Below are 20,105 nucleotides of genomic sequence, written 5' to 3'. Positions count from 1 at the left end.
AGTAAAGATGTGAGAAGTGCATCCAGAATCTTGGTAAAAAGTTCTGGACGAGTCAGAAGACTGGCATGCTTGATGTACAGAGGTACCAGTCTCCCTGTCGTTGCATAAAAGACATGAGTCAGGGGTCCTGTGAACAAACTTGTGCCTTCTGCTTGGTGGAGGATTTTTCCAGCTGATGTTTCCAGTGGTCCATGGAATTAGCTTAGAGTAGAAACTGGCCACCAGGGTTCCTCATCCTCTTCTGACAATGAGTGGTCCTACAACCATGTGTTGTGATTGGGTTTAAGGGGGAGGCAGTTGAGCAATTGATGCATGAACGTGTAAAGGTGTTTTCAAGGGAGGTCATCTGGTTTCTCAAAGCTTACTGAAGTGGTGTGTGAGTTGGACAGGGAGTCACAGGTCAAAGCCTCAGAGGTATCTCCACGGAGCTAGGTGTTGGACTGTCGGACTTGCCTGACGCAGGAGATGGTGGTATAATCTCGGTGTTCTACACTGTACACCAGGCAAGCAGTGTAGAGTTGACCCAAACTCACTGACCATAGACCCAGTGGTCCCCAGTTTTAGTGATGCTTCAGGGATGATCCTTCCATGCAGTGATGAGGTTTCTGCCTGCACTTGGAGGTGAGTTTTGTTCAGCTGGGCTCAACAGGGAAGTTCTCCCTTGCTGGTGATCATGAGGGACTTGGTGGCTCCAGAGAGCTTCCAGGTTCTGAGGAGGGCCTTGTGAAACACCGGTAGTTCAAGAAGGTCTTGCAAAAGGCCTCTTGGGTCACTGCTGTAGAATGACAGGCATCTCAGAGAAGGTGAGGGAAGGCACATGCCAGCATAATCCAGGCTGAACTGTCTGAACCATAAAAGACCATGCAGAAGTCCTGTACTTTCTCTTGGAGGCTGGTCAGTGTTGCAGGGATAGGGCACGGGGTGTTGACACAGTATTGAAGCATGGTCAGCACTCATTGGTTGGTACTGACCAAAACTCTTCCTGAAGGAAAAGTTGCTGCATCAGTTCTGCCCACCTCTGCAGCTATTCAGACACCTTGACCTCCGTCTTATCCCAGCTAGTAGGCCCTCAGAACAAGAGGCACATGCCTTACTGGTGTGGAGTGCAGCTGGGAGGTTGCTAGCTGTCTGCTTAGCATCCATTTCCAAACACGTGGCGAGACCTCTTGACCCAGTTGGCTTTGGCAGAGGAAGATGCTATATACGTGATGTGGTTGACCCATGTGTGCCAGGTCTTCTAGGTACCAGGGCGTGAGGAGGCATGTCAGCAGGATTAAAGACGCGTGGCTACATACAGCTTTGGTTCTGTGAGCAGCAGGCCCATCACACCCTAACAGGCAATACGAAGGAAGGACTCTACGGTGAATACGAAGGAAGGACTCTATGGTGATGGAGCGGCAATGGCTGGAATAGGGCAGCCCTGACTCCCTCCCCTTCTGAAGCTGAGAGGATCCTGTTGAGCTTGAGCAAGCACTCCCCAGTTGTACACAGCTGCTGGAGAAACCCTACAACACAGGAGTTGAAACTGAATGCCTTCAGGGTCCCCATGAAATAGTCATTACCTGTTCTGTTAAACACTTTCTTCTGGTTGGGGGAGCAGGAGGAGGAGAGCTAATGACAGACTGTCTCTTTGTGGACTTAGATCATACACAGTTTCATGCCTTGGACTGGGATCATGTGGCTCTGGTCTGGTGGACCACATACGCAAGCACAGACTTTAGCTACATTATAGTTTTTGCTGTAATCTGTGCTGAGGAGAAATACTGTGCAGCAGTCGCTCCCTTTGCAGAGGCCCCTTTTTTTGGAGGCAAAAGAACTCTCATGCCCCTCTGTCATGAGAAGCAAAGCTCTTCACTCTGAGAGGCTCAGCCTGGCAGCCTTGGAGAGCCTGAGTTTTGTTACTGGGCGCTTGGTAGAGAGTTTTTTAGATCTCAGCCACAGTAGGAAGGAGCTCCAGTGAGTTCTGGTCAGGCATTGGGTACTTTTGCTCAGAACATGGCAAATGCAGAAATCAATGTTATCCCAACACAAGTGGGCTTGCACATAAAGTCCTTCTTCCTTCTTGCCTCTGCTCTGGACCAATGTGAGAAGCAGTACCCTTTGCAAGGATGCAGGCAACGTGTTTTTGTTACTTCACTTCTGGAAGAAGCAAGTGCCACGATCCATCTCCCAAAGGAGCTGGGTCTACAACCAGACAATGGTTTTCTGGACCTGAACTTCTTCCAGGACCCAGAGCTTGCCCTGCTGTATGTAGCACCCACTGAATTCCTGACGGCAGCCTGCCTCTTTAGCCTGAGAATATTCTGTTTGTTCTACCACATTCCTCCACTGCCTTGGTGCCATCATGTAGTTGTAGGAGAACTTGGCCCACAACTTCTACTCTACCTCTCTTATCTTTGGGACAAGGGAAGGGGTGGCTTTTCCTTGATGTGTCGATCCTGGGCGGCTGCTCTAAAGCTCATGTTCTTTAACAGGTGGTTAGATTATTGGTAGGCCAGCCTCATCCTAGAGGAGGTGGTGGTGAGCGCCATGGATGGTGATGTGAGGAGAATAAGCTTACAACACGTTGTTGTGTGAAACAGATGCTGTTCAGTCAGGAGTGGCTCATGCTCTGCTACTCAGGTTGAGATGGAGGAAGCATAGTCAGGTGTATGCAGTTTGCACCAGGGCATGATCTTCAGATGGACGCCTGCTGTGGTCGGATATCTACCCCTGCCTGTCCAGTTCAGTGGGATGTTTTAAAGACCCTGTCTTTAAAAGAGGTTGTAATCTGCCATGGCAAGGGTCAGCTGCATGTTCTTCTCAGAGCAATGATTCTTCAGCAGGTGGCACAGCTTGTCCCTCAGCGTGATGGGTCTGAGGAGCCTGCAGGCTTGTGTGAGCCCACGGTCCTTGTAGTGCCCAGAAGCCTGTGGGCTGGGACATTTCTGTCCTTCTCCTGCTAAGTAAAGGTCCCCAGTCCAGCCCAGCCAGTGCAGCTGGCAGAGAGCAACGACTCTACCCCTGAAGTGAGGGCAAGCAGCTGAGGGAGTGGGGTAGCCCTTTTGGGATCAGAGCTTCATGAACAGCAAGTACCCCCTGAAGGCTGCTCCATGCAGGTGTGCATGCCTCAAGGGCAGCAGGGAAAATCATGGGGTGGGGTTAGGGATGGGGGTGATGGTGGTTGTGATGTTCAGCTGTGGCCTCACGCCAACAGGTACAGGGGTGGGCAGTCAGGGGCAGGGCTGGGCACCCGGTGCCAGCAGCTCTGCCTGGTGAGCTCAGCCCCTGCAGTCTCAGTGCCAGCAGGTCGTTTTCATTTTCCCCAGTTGCTTAGGCAGCTGTGGTGCTCTGTCTGGTGAGGACACCTGAAGCCCTGCTGGTGGCTTTCTAGGGTTGGGGACAGTTTCTCCCTCATTGCCCTGTACATCTGAAGGGAGCCAAGGCATTCTTGGCAGCTGCACTGGGTCACTGGCATGGAAAAGAATGGATTGGTAAGGGAGCAGTCCCTCAGGCAGGGCCTGTGTCATCAAAGATGGTGGCCTGTCCCCCCACTGGCCAAAGAACTTGAATTCAGTGCTGACCGGAGTGACCAAAGGCACAGAGACACGTGAACCATTTTGAGATCCCATAGCTTGGGCCTTCACAGAGGAATGACAGCAATGGGCTCATTCTTCCTCATTAGCTGTGGCCAGCCGTGCCTTTTTGGCGGTCTTTGAGGGTCCAGCCATGGCTTGAAGTCGCCTTCTCTGGAGATGTGGAGGAGGTCTGCCTTCTCTCAAGGGATGGGAGATGTTGGGCCCACAGATTGCTCTCCATATCTGTCCACAAGATGGGGGCTGTCAGTGGAGAGGGTTTGGGTCTCCAAGCAACAATGCACAGAGGAAGGAGGGATGAGAGGTAACAATTTTTTCATGTAAGCAGCCCTCTTCCTCCCTGTGTGGGGTTCCCCAAGGTGGGGTGGGTATCTGCTCATGGTGTGACCACTGCCATCCTTCACTGTTTGGAGGGCTAATGACCCTTTCCTGGGGCAGAAAGCAGTCAGTTCAGAAGTGTCCCAGGCTCAGCAAGGGAAGCCCTGAATGTCCCTTGAGGAGCTGTGGATGTACAATAAGATTCCTGATGTTGAATGACAAAGGACTCTTCAGCTCTCTGTGCTGTGTCCTGCCGCCACGGTCTGGATGGGGACTTGCTGGCAGGAGGAGTTGTCCTTTGCAGCCCTGCAGGAGAGGGCTGATGGGAAATACCAGCTTCTTCAGGGCAAACAAGTGGAGGATAATGAGGAGAGCAGCATTGGGAAGAGGGGTGAGACAGAAGTTAGTGTCACCTCTATACCCAGCACCTGAAGGGGCTTGAGGAGAATGAAGAGCCCCTCACCAAGAGCCCTTTACTCATTGCCTCCCACAGAGTGGCTTTTGTTGCCAGGAAGAAAACCTACTATGGCTTGGAGGCTATTGTCATGGCCTAGGGCATCGCTGCCTCTGGAAACTCCTACAGTTTGGTTTTTGGGAAGGGTGGTGAGAGGGAGGCAGCAGTCTCAGCGCCTCCTGGCTGGCTGTGACCATTGCTGCTCTTCCAAAACCAGATACTTGATGGGGGCTGTGGTTGAGAAGGATGTAGCCACCTCGTTGTCTACTCTGGGGCTGCCAGAGTGATACACCACAGCTGAGGGGGGGACATGTAAGGAGAGCGGAGCCTGGAACTGGCAGGTTGCCACTCCCCCAATGTGCTGGTGTTTTGAGCAGGCTCTTGTTTGCTGCTTCCTCCAACTCATCCTGCTGGCTGGGGAATGGTGGTGGGCCCAAAGGTGTGGAAGTGGAGTCTCGCCTTGGCCTCTTGACATCACCTTGGCAGTGGTGCTGCCCACCCCACAGAGATGGACCAAGAGCATCCCTGGGGTGAGAAAGGTGCATTGTGATCTGCCAATTAACTCCCAAGGAGTATTTGCGATGGTTCTTCCCCACTGGTAGAGATGAAACTATAGGACATAGATGTCACAACTAACGGTATTCTTATGCTCTAGGACAGTGTCCATGTGACATGCTGGCAACAGATTAAAATTTAAACACATATGGAGAGCAACATATGAAATTGCCTGCTGCATATTGCTGCTGTAATGTTGGCTATAGGCCAGCAAAAAAGGGCTGCTACCTTGGTTCATATTGACGTTTTCATACTTACTGTGCTGAATGAGGCCCCTGGGGACACATTCTCTGCACTTCAGAGAAGCAGTGAAGAATGAGGATAAACCCATCGCTGCTGTTCACACTGGCTGATACTTGTTCTGCAAATGATACAGGGCTTTGAGATTTTTTTTAAAAATTGTGTTAATTGGGTGTGTTTCATTTTGCAGTACCTCCTTAGCTTAAATGACATGACTGCTTTTCAGAACAGAACTGCCTGTGTCTAACATTAGGCTCTCTGTTCATCTCCTTTTAGTTGCAAGGACATGGTATGCAGTAGCCTTTAGTATTGGTTTGAAAGTGTTTCCAGTCAAGAAGAAAAATGTTGGTGTTAGAGCTTTATTCATTAATTCTATTTCAAAACAGCTGTAAAAAGTGACCTACCTGAGAAAGAGGCAGGATGGTCTGGAAAAGAATTTAGATTACCAAATCCAAAGCAAAGGTCCTGAAAACTGCCCATCTGATTCCTAATATTACACATCTCAGAGCTGTAGGTGTTTTCATTTTTGATCAAAAATTTCAAAGACATCTGTTTTGTGGAGACCCAAGACATTTCTCTGCCGTGATGAGCACCAAACTGCTGTTCAGCCCTATCTCATCTATGAAAACAGACTTTTTTCTGTTCATCTTCCACAAGTGATTCTGTTGGTAGGTGCCAACAGCAGCTAATTTCTGTATTTCCTTGTGCAGCACAAGCTAGAATACTTACACAGTTATGCGAATAACTCGGGTTGATTGATTTCTCAGCTTTACCTGGGAGAATTTGAACGCTTCCATCTGAGGTTCACCTCAGGGACAGTTCACCTGTCAGGTTTATTCCTTTCCTTGATGTTGACCTTTTGGCTAACTTTGAATGGCTCTCTGTAAAGCATGCAGGGAAGGAAAAGGTTTCTATGATTATGCTATCCATCCATCTGTCAGTCCTTCCCGGTAGCTTCAACTGCTTTTATTTCAACCACATTTGACAGGACATGATGATGTTGTGTCTGACAAAGATACTGCGCTCCCATGAGTATCATGAAAATTGATATCAGGGAAAGAACAATTCGAAGACTGATCATAATTACTGCAATTACATTTGTTGTTTTCTTAGTTGTTCAGGAAAAAGAAGGGAATGGAAAAGAATAATTGAACCATTCACTCTAAATATTGGTCTTTAACAACATTAACATTGGCTACCAATATTGAATGCTAATGTTTCTATTCTCTGCTGGCAAGTAAAACTTGAGAAATAGAAGAAAGTTTGCTAACAGTGGATAATAGTGGTTTTGGAAATTCACTGTTTAATTAATATGTTTCTTCTTATGTTAATTGGCATGACACATCAGAAAGCAATGGACGCAAATAGATGTTTGCTATATGGTGTACATCTTCACCAGCATCAAGTCAGGAAGGAAAGAAACCAGAATTTAAAACTCTCAAACTGTATTTGTCTACTTAGTGTGGAACAAAATAGAGAAGACAAATTAGAGATGTTTAGCATCCAGCACAGAAGTTACAACAAAATAGATTATTAAAGGCTTCAGCATAAATGCAGATGCCTGATTCAAGCATGTACCATGTTAAATGAACAAAATACAGGCACAGGTACCAAATACAGTATCAACAAATACACAGTGGTAATAGGAATTGAGAAAATGTCAAGAGGAAACCCAAGGAGAATGGACTAGTTTAGATTAAATAATAAGTAATTCAAAACAAGCTGAATTTCCTATGATCACAGAAATGCAAAGAAAGTGAAAATACATCCAACTAAGAAATTCTGTGTCTCCGTGATAAGTAAAAGTATGTGGCAAAATGAGCTACTGAAATAGGAAAAAAAGTAGTAATATTACATCAGCAAGGTGGGATACAGTCATCCAGATGGCTTCTTGGATTTTTCCAGTGCATTCAGCAAAATAGTCATTATTTCATATTGCTTGGGAATGCATGGTACACACATTTTCTAATTTCTAAGAGTCCAAAGTTATGATGCTAAAAAAAAAAAAAGGTGGGAAAAAGGGTATTCTCTTTCCCCCATCTTTTTCCCTCTTTAAATATTTTTCATCTTTATTATTTAAAAAGGCCTCACTTAAAAATAAATCTTGATTTTTACCTTAACAGTACTGTAACAGAACGAGGGATGGTATTTTTCCCCCAAAGGCTTAGAGGACTTGAGTTAAAACATTACTTCCGTTGTGATGGAGACATCTCTTTCTGATGAGTGTTTGTCAGAGGTTTTTTATGTTAAAAATATGAAGAAACCATGATCTGCAAACAGTATGGCTTAATGTATTTCAACTGCTTTGGTTTTATCTGACTGCTTCATGTTATTAGCTTCCTACTTGTTCTTCAGTCATCTACTGAGCCTTCCAGAGTGAGGATGGAATTTATGATGTTAAAAAGCCCCAAAACAAATACTAATTTTTAGAAAAAAAAAAAATCAAGAAATCTTTAAGAAGTTCAATGAAGAAGAAAACCCTCTATATCCTTTCTATACATGCCATACAGAAACAATGACAAGGAAATCAGAAACACAGTTATCTTTCAACTTTCATCATCTCATTTCAGAACATTTCAATGAGAAATTCGGTAGCATGTGTTTGTAAAAATCCCACTTTAAAATTAGCTTTATGACCCACTCATGTTTTAAAATGCTTATCAGCTCTATATGGAGAGGAGCAAATACTGTTCTGTAAGTGGTGATTGATGATAGAATTACAAATGGAATAGTCATGATGATTAGCAGCAACTGGAATGGAAGATGGATGAGAGAAAATAAATTATATTGGAGAAGAAACGTACCATTACAAAAGAAAAAACCCCATACTAATTGAAGGGAGAAAGAGGTTAGATAAAAGCAATACTAAAATATAATGTACTACTTTCAGTTTCTCTTTTCCCACTACACTGTCCATACTTTCTGATTTTCCATGTTTCTTTCCTTCCATCTGTCAGAGCAGAACTTGATCTTTCATGTCTGTAGATTAATGTTGCTCTTGCTATTTCTAGCAGAAGAGAAAAGAACCCACTAACCTTTATCCAACTTTCAATAAGAGGAAGTAACATTGCCCCAGGCCCAACGCCAATTAGAACCCGGAGATTTTCTTTTCAACCACAGTGTGTGATGTTGTAACTTCAGCAAATATTACTGCATTTAAAAACATTTAACAGATATTAAAGAGTTATTTTCTCCCAATATATTTCTTTCTTAGTACCTGTGAAACTGTTTAGACCAACAATTTTCAATAGTTATTCAGTCTTTATGACTATAGTGCATGCAAGATCACATATTACTCATTCTTTTCCCTTGTCTAGGTAGATGAATATTTCAGCTGGAGAGAAACAGAAATAAATGTATTTTATAGCCTTTTAGTTCTACTATTATGGAACAGGAATGGACTTTGAGACAAATAATTGTTTGATGTTAATGTTCTTCAACCATTTGATGCCACCATCTGCCAGAATAATACTAATATTTTCCACAGTCTCACACTTAGATGGAAACCGTCAGTGGGCTCGCAAAATTGAGAGCAAAGGTTGAGTGTCGACAGCCCCAAAGTTTGGCAAACAAGTCACATGTGCTGAGCATCAGACTCCCTGAGGTTGGTCTCCCTTTGGCTGGGGGGGGGTGTCTTTGAGGTGCATTCGCAGAGCAGTGCTGCAGCCTGTTTTGCACTGTGTGCCAGGATGTCTGTCTAAACTTACAGAAAGGCCACAGCACTGTGCTCAGAAACAGATGAGGGCACAGGAGAAAACTAGGGTAAATGGAGGTAAAACAGGCATGACACTGCTGCTTGCACTGAAGACTTCTGTACAGCTCCTTTTGCTCTGGAGAGGTGGTGTCTCTCCTGCCTCTCCACCATCACTGTCCTGATCAACCCTGCGGCAGGAATGACCCAGCCCACCCTTTCTAGCGTGTAAGGGTTCAGGTGGAGGGAAGGAGCAGGGCCTGCCTCTACAGGAAGAGGCAACTGGATCCCAGCACGCAGGGGCAGGTTCCCTCTCTGCTCTTAACTCCAGTTTCATCCTCCCGCTGACCTCCGTTGATCCCTCAGCTCGCCCTGATCACAGTCAACCCCCCCCCCCTTCCTCTACCTGCCCTCTCTAGATCTGCGCTTCCTGGCAGTGCCCCTTTCTTCTCCCCTTTACCCCTTCCCTGTTCAAGGGAGACCGAAAACAAATGTATTTGATTCTAAGCCACAACAGAACCTAGTGACTGATGCGCCTGGGACTGACAATTGGGCTTTCACAACTCTATTCAGCACTTCCCATTGCCAGAGATATTTCTAGCCCTAGGAGGTTTGCTTGGACCCCAAAGCTGAGAGGTCTCCAGCCATGCCAGGAATGGGCAACCCTCGAGCGGGCCCGCTAAAGGCCTTGCTCCTCTCGCTTGAATCCAAGCGCACCCCAAGCCTCCCTCTCTCTCTTTGCCAAACTTAAGATTGCCAGTCCAATCCGTGGTAGTGCAGTCAGCCACAGCTTTACGAAGCAAAATAGAAGGAAAAGAAACTCATGTCAAATGGGGAAGCCCAAAGGTAATTAAAGGTTGGGTAGAAGGTAGCAATAACGTGCCTAGGCTTTATGCGGTGATAAAAGAAGTGTTTGCTCAGGGTGGGCTAGTTGCGGCTGGACTCCCCAGCCAGAGGGAGTGAGGGGCCAGGCCTGCCATGACAGGATTTAGAGAAAGCCTTGGCAGCCCGGCCCTGGGAGCCTGCCGAGGCCTGGGAGCAGAGAAGTCTCCAGACCTGCTGGGGAGCTCTGGTGCTCACCTTTAAGTGCCCTTATGCGCTAGCAGGGGTGAATCCGACAGCCCGACAGAGGCAAGGCTGCTGCAGCTCCCTGCCCCCAGTGTAGCCAGTATTCCCGGTATGCATATACATAAACATGCATACACAACACATATACATACATATATGCACATATATGCCAGCCAGACAAATCAGCGCAGGCAAACACACTCAGCTCTCACACTCACACAGTGCCAACAGCCCCATCGTCCTCCCGCCTCTGACTGGGCATGATGGAGATCCATTATGTGCAGCATGAATCCCACTAGTAGCAGGGCTGCCCAGTAGCTGCTCTTGGATCCCAGTCTCCCCAGTTGCTGGCACCTGGACAAAGCCACCCCTGAGGCCATAGCCACACTGCAGTTGCTGGTACAGACCTCTCACTCACAGATACACACAGAGCTCGGTGACAGGTGGCTGGGACTCCCCTGATCCCTCCGGTAGCCCCCTCACCCTGTGGTCTCACCCTTAGGGGTACACAGTGGCACACATCTGGCACCCAGATCACTTCACCTTCGTTTTGGCTAATGATCACTCACTCATTCACACGCCCTCACTCGCTCCAGTTGATTTCACTCACTGTGGTCTCCAGTTCCTGGCACTTAGACCTCCATCACGAAACACATGCACCCAGAATAGACTGTCCTTGATGCCAGAAAATAGTTAGAAATTGAATTCAACAAGAAAACAGGGCAGACTGGACAAAGTAAGTGCAGGGCATGGCCTGACAGCCATACTGATCAGCAACCTGTTTACATGCAACCAGCCCCTTTTTATCCCTTTATCTATTTTCTCACATTTGTTTCTCCCTAAACCACCTAGATCTCCCCCTTTCCCTGCCGTTGCCCTGCAAAAGGGGGATGCCTGCAGATAGGAGCCAGATGATCTGATCAGAATTTAAGACAAATTCAACTCAGCGCTCGTAACTCATTAATAGATCATGTTTAGTAGCAATCACAATTAGAAATAAGTAACTGAGCTCAGTAAGCGCAAATGCATGCACGTGCTTGTCAAGAAAATCAGTCAAGAGTATCACAACCTTGAAAGGTGGTCTTTGTCATGCTCACCATGGCCATGTCTTGCCTCCTCCTGAAGTCTGGCTGTCTGACCTCTATTCTCACCTCTGTGTCATGCAGTACAGGAATCTCTTTTTTCTTTTAAGTTCCCTGAGTTGCGGTTCACTGCAACTTTACTCAGCCTAGTCAGAGGCATATGGGGGATGCTATTAAAGCACTTGGTTCTAATTATCCTGATGAACAGAAACATACTTCAGGTGTGAAGGGGAAAATACACCTTGGTTCTTTCAGAAAGAGAGGTCTTCTTGCACAGCAGAAAATGATGAGATGTGAAAGTCTGGTGGACATCAACTTAAATAGCTTTTGCTTTCTGCTGGTTTTCATCTCACCATGTTTAGCCTTTTTAAGGGACTAAATTATTTTTTTGCATTTTGAATCCTAGCTGAAGCATGCCTCAGGCTTCCCACCCATAAGTGCCTCCATGCCTCCTGCAGGCCTGTGTAGGGTGGAACACACCATCTCTTGCCTCTCAGAAGGTTTCTACCCAGGACATGCAGTGACAAGCTGGTGTAAATGTGCCAGAGCTGCTAGAACGAGCAAGGGGGGTTGCATATGTCTGTGGAGGAGAAATTTGCTATAAAGAGTCAATAAAATGCTAAAAGCTAATGAAAATAGAGCAATTCGCGTTCAATGGCAGGTATTCCAAATAGACTAGATGTTGCTGAATTGATCCCAGTAATAGATGATCATTTTGGGAGCTATATTTCTTGCCAGGTTCCGAAAGGCTCAGGTTTAAACACAGTACAACCTTTCCTCCATGACATGAGAGTAAATAACAGAGTTTGGGGATGGCACAAAGGCTGAAGGCACAGTAAATCACTAACTGGACAGAGCAGTCACGCAGAGCAGTCCTGGTTACTTGGCTGACTATTTAAAATGTGCTACTTTGCATTTAGTTTCGCTTTTATTACAATTTAGTCTTATTTAATAACCTTATTTTTTATCTTTATTAATTCAATTTTATAATTTCTGTTTTATTTTACTTGATCCTTTAAGTTGTATTAAAATGCATCTAAAATCAAATGGCACAGACTCTGCTTTTGAATGGGTGGCAATCCCAGAAAGCTGTGCAAAGTGCATAGGGATCTGAGTGAACAAACAATTGAATGTGAGCATCTGCTGTGAGGTTATAGCACAATGGGTTAATGTGAAGAGGTGCAGCAAGTAACTATTTTCAGTTTTACATACATTACTGTGAGTGTTTTTATGTCCACATTTCGAAGAACTGAAAAACGTGAGATGTCCTTTAAAAAGAGACACAGATTTATTAAGGGGACTGGAAAAATGCTGTACAGTAAGAAACCTAGAGATCTCAGTCTGTTTAGTTTTTCAAGAAGAAAAGCAAGTGTATGAATAGCTTTCCTGAAATGTAATGGCAGGTATTAAAAAGGTCTTTAATCTTGCTGAGAATGGCAAAGTAAGGGCACCAGCAGCTCTAATTTGATGTCAGACCAATTCAAATTATAAACGAGAAATGCCTTTTTAAGTGATGATGGTTTAATATTGGAACAGGGTATCAAATGAATTGGTTCTTTCTCAGTCATACATCATGACTAGATGCTTTTTTTCTGGGGAGCAGTGCTTTAGCCAAGCATACATTATGCTTGAAAAAAAAAACAAGTGACTGGTCTTCATATGGAGATAACTGTGTGAAATATAACGGTTGATGTACAGGTGCTCTGATTAAAGTCGGAAGGTCTCATTTAAGGCTATTGTGGCCTTAAACTCAGTGATTCTCCTGTATGCTGAGTTGTGTTGGCTTTGGACTGCTAGAACAAATTGAAGTGGCATTCAGAAGCCTGACTAGATGTGTTCCCACAGGAAACGAGGTGATTGCAGTAGACTGGAAGGGACTGAAAGATGTGGACCAAATCAATATGGACAGCACCAGTTCACTGCATGGCAGCAGCTTCCATCGACCTTCCACTGAGGTGAGTGCCTCTCCCAGACCCAGTTACCCAAGGGAATCAGAAAGTTTCAGTTCTTTCTGAGTTCAGAAACAGGTGTTGTGCATCACTGAGGCATCATCTGGGAGAGGACCAGAATGCCGGTGTGCACCTGAGGATCAGACTTTCCTATCTGTGCAGTTTGGCTTGCATTGAACAGAGTTAAGTCACTCCCTTCACAATATCCATAGTGAGTAAGGATTTGCAAGTGAAAATACTTTTAACCACTCATGACTGGAGTGGAAAAGAACATGGAAAAAACTGTGGCAGTTCTGACAAGCCTGTAGGTCTGCATTCCTTGAATAATGGATTCATTGAAATGTCCAGCACTACGTCTGTCCCAGTTTCTGCAGCACAGCCATAAAATCTTTTGAAGAAACACATTTGTCTCCATTTTGTTTTTTAGGGATGCATTCACTAGTAACTCTCTGCCAGTTGATTTACCATGCAGTATCCTAAGGGCTGTTTCATTTGCTGTTCTGAATTATTGCAGCTTCTGCAACCTTAGACACCTGAATTTTCAGCTCTGTAAGGTTCAGGATATGCAGTCATGATTAATAAAAAGATCAAAGCTATTTTAAACACATAATATTTGGGGAATCACAAATAATGTTCACAAGTAACATTAACAAATAGCATAAAATTTGCAAAACCTTATAAAATGCTAGTGTATAGGTATTTTTATTTCCTTATTATACCTTGCTGGCTTGGAATGTAACTTCAAGAAACTTGGGGTTTCATGGAATCCTGGCAGAAATTGTGGGGCCCAACCTTGTGTAGAAAATTGAGTTAAATCAAATGCAGATCTAAAAGTCAATACGCACAAACTATATCTCAGAGAACATTTTGATTTATGTGAATGGATACCATAGTTGTAACTGATTCATCTAAATTTTCCTGAGTGTACACATCCCCAAACCCAAGATGTTGAGATGTGAGTCCTCCCAGCTGAAGGAAATGCACTGTGAACTGGTGCTGTAATGGCTAGTATGGGAAATGGATCTAGTTTGCAAGGGGAAAGTGGGTCAGAATGGACAAACTGAAAGACTACAAGAGTAACTAATTTCAGCAGAAAATAATTCTGTAACTTGCTGTTTTGTACTCAAAATACATAGGTAGTGTAGCTCCTCCTTGTGTTAGCCTCAAAGCGATGCAGCTCCCACGCAGGGATGCCAGCCGGCTTTGCAACGTTGAGCAAAGAGCTGTTAGAAGGGGAGCCTTAGCAAAAGGTGTTCGTTTTTCTCTGTCTTACTCTCTGTATCATCTTATTCACTATTGTACCTTCAAACACTGTGATACCTACAGACACCGTAATCAACAGCAGGCAATGAAACCAGCTTGAAAGATACAAGTTTTTTTACTATATCAGATAAAGTAGTGGCTGTTGATTATGGCAAACTACTAGAGAGATGCATGGCTGTTTGCAACTTGTTTGTTACACTAACCTGATGTCATTCTTTGCTTTCTGTAGCAAACACGGACAGATTTCTCCTGGGATGGTATCAATGTGAGTATGTGCCACACCACTGTTGAAATTTGTAGTCATAGGAAGACCAGGATTTGTCTACCATTGGATACAGCAGAGAACAGAATGGAAACATGAATGAAAGTCTTTAGTGCCACTAAAATTCTGGGAATTGTCTACAATTCAGAGGATGGTGATGAATTTTTGTTTGCCTCTGGGTCTTTTGCTGTCTGGCAGATATTCAGATCTGCAGGTGGCTATTAAATTGCCTTTGTCTTCTTTGGGACAAATGCGTGTCATTTCGTATGTTCTATTTTTGAGATTTTTGGGCACTGCTGGATAAAAAAGGTGTCTATCTGGCGGGTTTAAAAAACCAATAGTCTTTGATTAGAGCATTGTTTGATCCTCTCCAGGACTTTGGGAGAAATGTGTCCCCCATTTTCAGTTGCATACAGAAGTAAAAGAATTCTTAATGTCCCCTGGGGGAGATGGTCAGTAGCAGTCAACTTCAGTTAACAACTGGAAGAAGAAACAAGCAAACATTTTAAAAACACATGTTCCTTTTGCTCTTAATATGTATGCCATGAAAAAAATATGGTTTTATTTTTCTTTTTCACGAATGCAAAAGCAGCATCCTGGAAAGGTAATAATACATTTTAGTGCCACCAAGCTCTTTTTTCTGCTTGGGAGGCTTAAAAAATGTGTTCACATAAATTAGCTTGATAGTTTTTTACACTTGGAAAGGCAGGATTAGAAGCTCCATTTTTGGTAGTATAAGCATTTTCAAGTTCCAGATACTTTCAAAACTTTTAAATGGCTGTCATTTTCTGTTTCTCTGTGGTTTGAAAGCACTTGGGACACTGAATATTAAGGGGACACACATTTTTAACTAACCCTCACTCTATTGACATCTTTTTCATTGTGGCACTTATGGCTTGGGATCTTTTGCGTAGGCTCAGTTAGAGAAACAAATTGTGCAGGGAAATAATGGTGCATGCAGCAACTGTCTAGAAGAAATGTGTCAGTTTTTTTCCTCAGTGCACCTCTGTCTAGCTGAAAGCAAGGTACACAAAGTCATGTTTCCTTAAAGACAGTAGAAGACAGTTTCCTTACTTGCAGTTTCTCATTTTCCAACCCATTCTGAATCCATGGAGCTCTTTCATAATGCAGCTTTTTCTCTTTCTCGGTGTAATTCCATAGATCTTCTTTGGTATCAAAGCCAGCTCATGAATTTCCGTCCCTTCCCATTTGTTCCTGCCGTCATGTCATAGCTCTCCAGACTCATAGTGGTAGAGACCTTTTGCAGTTTACTTTGTTTTCTGGACCATTTCCATGAGTTGACTCACAGCACACCCCCCAGGCTGTCTTGGAGCAAATGGGTGGATACAGAACAGCAGTGCCCACGCAGGAATGACCAGTGAGGGCAGAGACGGACATTCTTCAACCAGCTTCATCACCAAAGGAAATGCATCATGGAACAAGGGCTGTGTTCTCACTTTTTACTGTTCTTCCCCTACTTAATGATTTCTTCAGCTCACATGTTACATACAGACATTCCTGGCTCCAAAGTTACAGGGTGCCTTAGCTGCTACATTTACACTCAGTTTCCAGAGAAAGTCACCTCTCATATTTTGGCAATTGATGGATTATATGCAGTTCAACATCTTTACAATGCCTTCCTTTACCTCCAACTATTTGACTGCACGGTTATTACTCCACTCACCTTTCATGAGGTTTGTTCCTATGATGAGATGCTTGCCTCATGTCAGGATTTAAAATTTCCAGTGTCATGGTCACTACTTTTGAGTATCTTTATGTTTGAAACAACTGGACTTGATTTTCAGAGAGGTTGAAATGAAGAGCAGAAGCAATGCTTGTTTAACCCTTGTGAAAATTAAGCCTCATATGCAATGCCTGGCATCTCTGAAGAAGCCTGATGAATTCATCTTGAGGGACTGTGTTTTATGATGATGTTTGTGACTGCTACCTGTCTCAATAGTTTCCAGTCCTTGTTCTTCAGGGAATGAGAATTAACATAGAGAAGAGGGTACAGGGAATTAAGCAGAACTATAGACCTCGTTTCTTTACAGGTAGTTGTAAGTGCTTGAAACAGGATACATCACTGATACAGCCACATTCATTTTATTAAGACCGTATGAGAAGAAATGAAAACCAAAAGTAACATATAAAAATTAATATCTGTAGTATGATGCATATATGATGCATTACTGTGTCTTGCCTATCACATTGTCAGCTCCCCATTGTAAGCTCCCTGAATCGTCCATCAGCCATGTCTTGCATCTCTAACAAAGAGTTGGGAACAGTGCAGCATGTCTATGGAGGACTGGCAGCAGCCAAAGGGAGGCTTCTCACAGCCTGCTTCTGCCTCTCCCACTGACTTTGCCTCACTCAGTCCCAACGCTATGCAATATCCAGTCCTGGTTAAATAGCCTCTAATTTTTCCTTCCCTTCTTTTGTTCTTTTTCTTGTTGCTTGCTTCTGCTCCTCATCTTCCCCCTACCTTCTGGAATCCTTATACTGATTTCTCATTTCAATTCACTTCCTTTTCTCCTTCCTGTATATCATTTCTTCATATTCTCTCTCTTTTCAGCTCTCCATGGAAGATACGACCTCCATCCTCCCCAAGCTGAAACGCAACTCCAATGCTTATGGGATTGGGGCTTTGGCTAAATCATCTTTCTCTGGTGAGGTCCTCAAAATTTGGGTTATCCTTGGCAACTTCTCTCCAGAGGCCTTTGTGCCTCTTCCCGTATCTTTCTGTTGCTGTCCCAGCTGCTCCTTTCTGACTCTTGCCTTTTTGGGGGCTTAGAGGAGTCTCTACCACCATGGTTCTAGATACAGAAATCTCTTAGTAGTTGCCCTTTCAAAGAACAGGCTTACTCCTGTTAGCTTCTCACCATGCACCCCAGCTCAGACATCTTCAATTGCTTCCCCTCAAACAGTCTTGGGTTTACCCCCATTTTCTGTTTCTTAGTTTGTTCATTTCCAGGCTTCATCCTTCATGCCCAACTCTGTCCTAAGTGGATTCTAGGCAAGGCAGGAAATGGTCTTTCATATTTGAGATTTCCCTTTTTGCCCCTTCTGAGAGCCAGGCCAAGGAAAGATGGAGAAACTCTCCTGGAGAGTGATACAGTGAAAGCTGGGAGATGCCCAACCCTGGTCCTGAGCCCTGTTAGGAAAGGAGGGGAGAAGCTCCATTTCCAAGAGAGGTAAACAGCGTGGCAGACAACCCTGGAGCTGTGTAATAGCCCCTCCTTGTTTTCTAATGTCTGGCCCCTTAGGGATATCTCGCAGCATGAAGGACCATGTCACAAAGCCAACGGCTATGGGCCAAGGCCGTGTGGCTCACATGATTGAATGGCAAGGCTGGGGCAAAGGTAACAGCCAGCAGCAGCAGCACACGCATGAGACAGCACGCAAAGACGCTGACGCCTACTCAGACCTGAGTGACGGTGAAAAGGAGGCACGGTTCCTTGCAGGTAGCGCTAACTTTTTGGCATGTGGATTGGATTGGTTGGGATGTCCCAGAGGAGAATCCCTGAGAGACCAAAGTGCAGGAACCTGAAAAATACACTCAGGAGAGCTTGTGGGTGGTTCAGATGGCTGAAGGAGAGGGAGACTGTGGTTGGAGTATTGCCAATGGAATGCAAAGTGGAGAGGGTGAGGGCCAATTGTGGGTGACGGGTGTTGCTGAGGTAGGACAAGAGTGGGACAGTGTGACCAAGAGATGAGGTTAAAGAGGGTGGTGAGAAGTGGAGACTTTCACACATCCCTGCTTCCCCTCCCTGTCTCCTTTGGCACAGGAGTGATGGAGCAATTTGCTATTTCTGAGGCAACTCTCATGGCCTGGTCCTCCATGGATGGTGAGGATGTGAGTGTAAACTCCAATCAGGAGAACCCAGCAGGCAACTACTCTGAGAACTATCAGGAGCTAATGGAGAGCCAAGGTGAGCTCTAGTACCTCTTGCTAATCTTGAAACAACCCTTTCCTGCTCTTGTTGTCATGTTGCTCTCTTCCCCTCTACGCTGTTTTGTTCTGTAGCCTCAATTTTGGGGATTGGGATCTAGCAGAGGCATCACCTAGGTGTCGAGCTGTCCAAGGAATCTAATCCTAACGGGGTGGCTCCAAAGCCCAGTTCCTTTGCCTTTTTTGGGCACAACTGTGGAAAGCTACCAGCTCTTGCGGTCAGTTATGGGTATAATCAAGTTCATCTACCTACTGCCTAGAACTGCCTTTTCCCTTCACCCTGCTCCCCTCTAAAGGATTTTTCTGCCCTGTACAGTACAGTGCCATGCACAGGCACACAAGCTATCTGGATGAGCCACCTTATCCTAAAGACAGTGTCTAACCGCGTGTTGTTTTCCCTCCTTTACTTGCAGAGCATATGGCCCAGACGCAGTATGATAGCTGGCCTCATTCCTACGTCTCGCAGGGCATGTATTGCTTAGGTTCATCCGATGCCTGGGAGACCAGTGACCAGTCCCTCATCGCTTCCCCAGCAACTGGCTCCTACTTAGGCCAGAATTTTGATGAGTCCCAGACAAACCTTCAGGAAAGCATTTTGATTCAGAGCAGCCTTCTCCAGCAGCAACAGCTGCAGCAACAGCGGCAGGAGCAGAACTTCATCCAGAGCACGGGGCTGGTCCACGTGTGGCCCCTGCAGACTGCTCAGGGTGGGGGTGGGGCTGAGTCCAGCACATACATGGAGGACCACATTGAGGACGAAGGGAACCCACGGCTGGAGAAGGCTCCTCTTCTAAACAAGAAGCCCTCTCCAGAGGAGGATGATGCAGTGTGCCGGGACCTGGAATCACTGTCTCCTAGAGAGGAGATGGAACATGCTGCACTGAGCCGCAAAGTCTCAGATGTCACCTCCTCTGGGGTCCAGTCCTTTGATGAGGAAGAGGGAGAAACAAACAACTGATGCTTTCTGTGAAGTTCTCATCACTGCTGAACAAAGAGAGGGGTGTCAAGGAATGAAATTACAGGGATTCTTCTCTCCAGCTCCTCATACTTCCGAGCAGACACACCTTCTATTCCTGACATTTAATTATTTTTTTAAACAAGAGGAAAATCTCAGAGTGATTGACACATGAAGACCTTTTCTTCCCCTCCACTATGGACACATATTTTTGATTTTCATTGCTTTGGGCAACACATGTGAGGTGCTTGGAGAGATCTGGATTGGTAAATCGTTTCTAAATCTTTTTAATACAAAGTCTTGGCTGTGGATACAAACTCTTCTGGTACTGGGGATGTGGCTGATGAGACAGGCTTGGTGTAGGGAGTGGCTATGTGGCTAGAATCCATCTTGGCAGAATGGATGTTGCTCTGTGGACATGATCCCCTTTGACAGAATATATGAATATAAACTGGGTTAAAATGAAGATATGGCTTTAAAAATATAGATTGCACTAGTATTGTGATTGTGGCTGATACAGAGGATAAGGCTGTATTCGATACAGACTGTACTGAGATGAAAGATTTGCTGTGTAACCAGATCCTCAATAGCACCTTGATATGAAATTGTAGGTTTGATGGATACAAAGTGCAGTCCGTGGGCACAGGCTGTGCTGCCATAGAGATGGTGTGGCTCTGTGGGCATGGCTCTGCTGTGGCATGGAAGAATGGATGCAGACACGAATCTAACCCTGCTCTCAGATAT

General features: G+C 45.1%; 1 protein-coding gene across 1 annotated transcript; it reads left to right on the top strand.

Moving 5' to 3' along the window:
* Positions 1-12,833: 12,833 nt before the first annotated feature.
* On the top strand, positions 12,834-19,675 carry FAM131B (family with sequence similarity 131, member B). The gene is made up of 7 exons (XM_009701114.1): positions 12,834-12,938; positions 14,425-14,460; positions 17,030-17,123; positions 17,721-17,918; positions 18,243-18,386; positions 18,820-18,996; positions 19,090-19,675. The coding sequence occupies exons 1-7, from the start codon at positions 12,885-12,887 to the stop codon at positions 19,362-19,364; spliced, it is 978 nt and encodes a 325-aa protein (XP_009699416.1). The 5' UTR covers positions 12,834-12,884; the 3' UTR covers positions 19,365-19,675.
* The last annotated feature ends 430 nt before the right edge of the window (positions 19,676-20,105 follow it).

This window comes from Cariama cristata, unplaced genomic scaffold (genome assembly GCF_000690535.1).
Source record: "Cariama cristata isolate BGI_N322 unplaced genomic scaffold, ASM69053v1 scaffold8080, whole genome shotgun sequence".
Taxonomy (NCBI): Eukaryota; Metazoa; Chordata; class Aves; order Cariamiformes; family Cariamidae; genus Cariama; species Cariama cristata.
The sequence above is the reverse complement of the archived record's forward strand: the minus strand, read 5'-3'. Positions and strand labels throughout refer to the sequence as shown.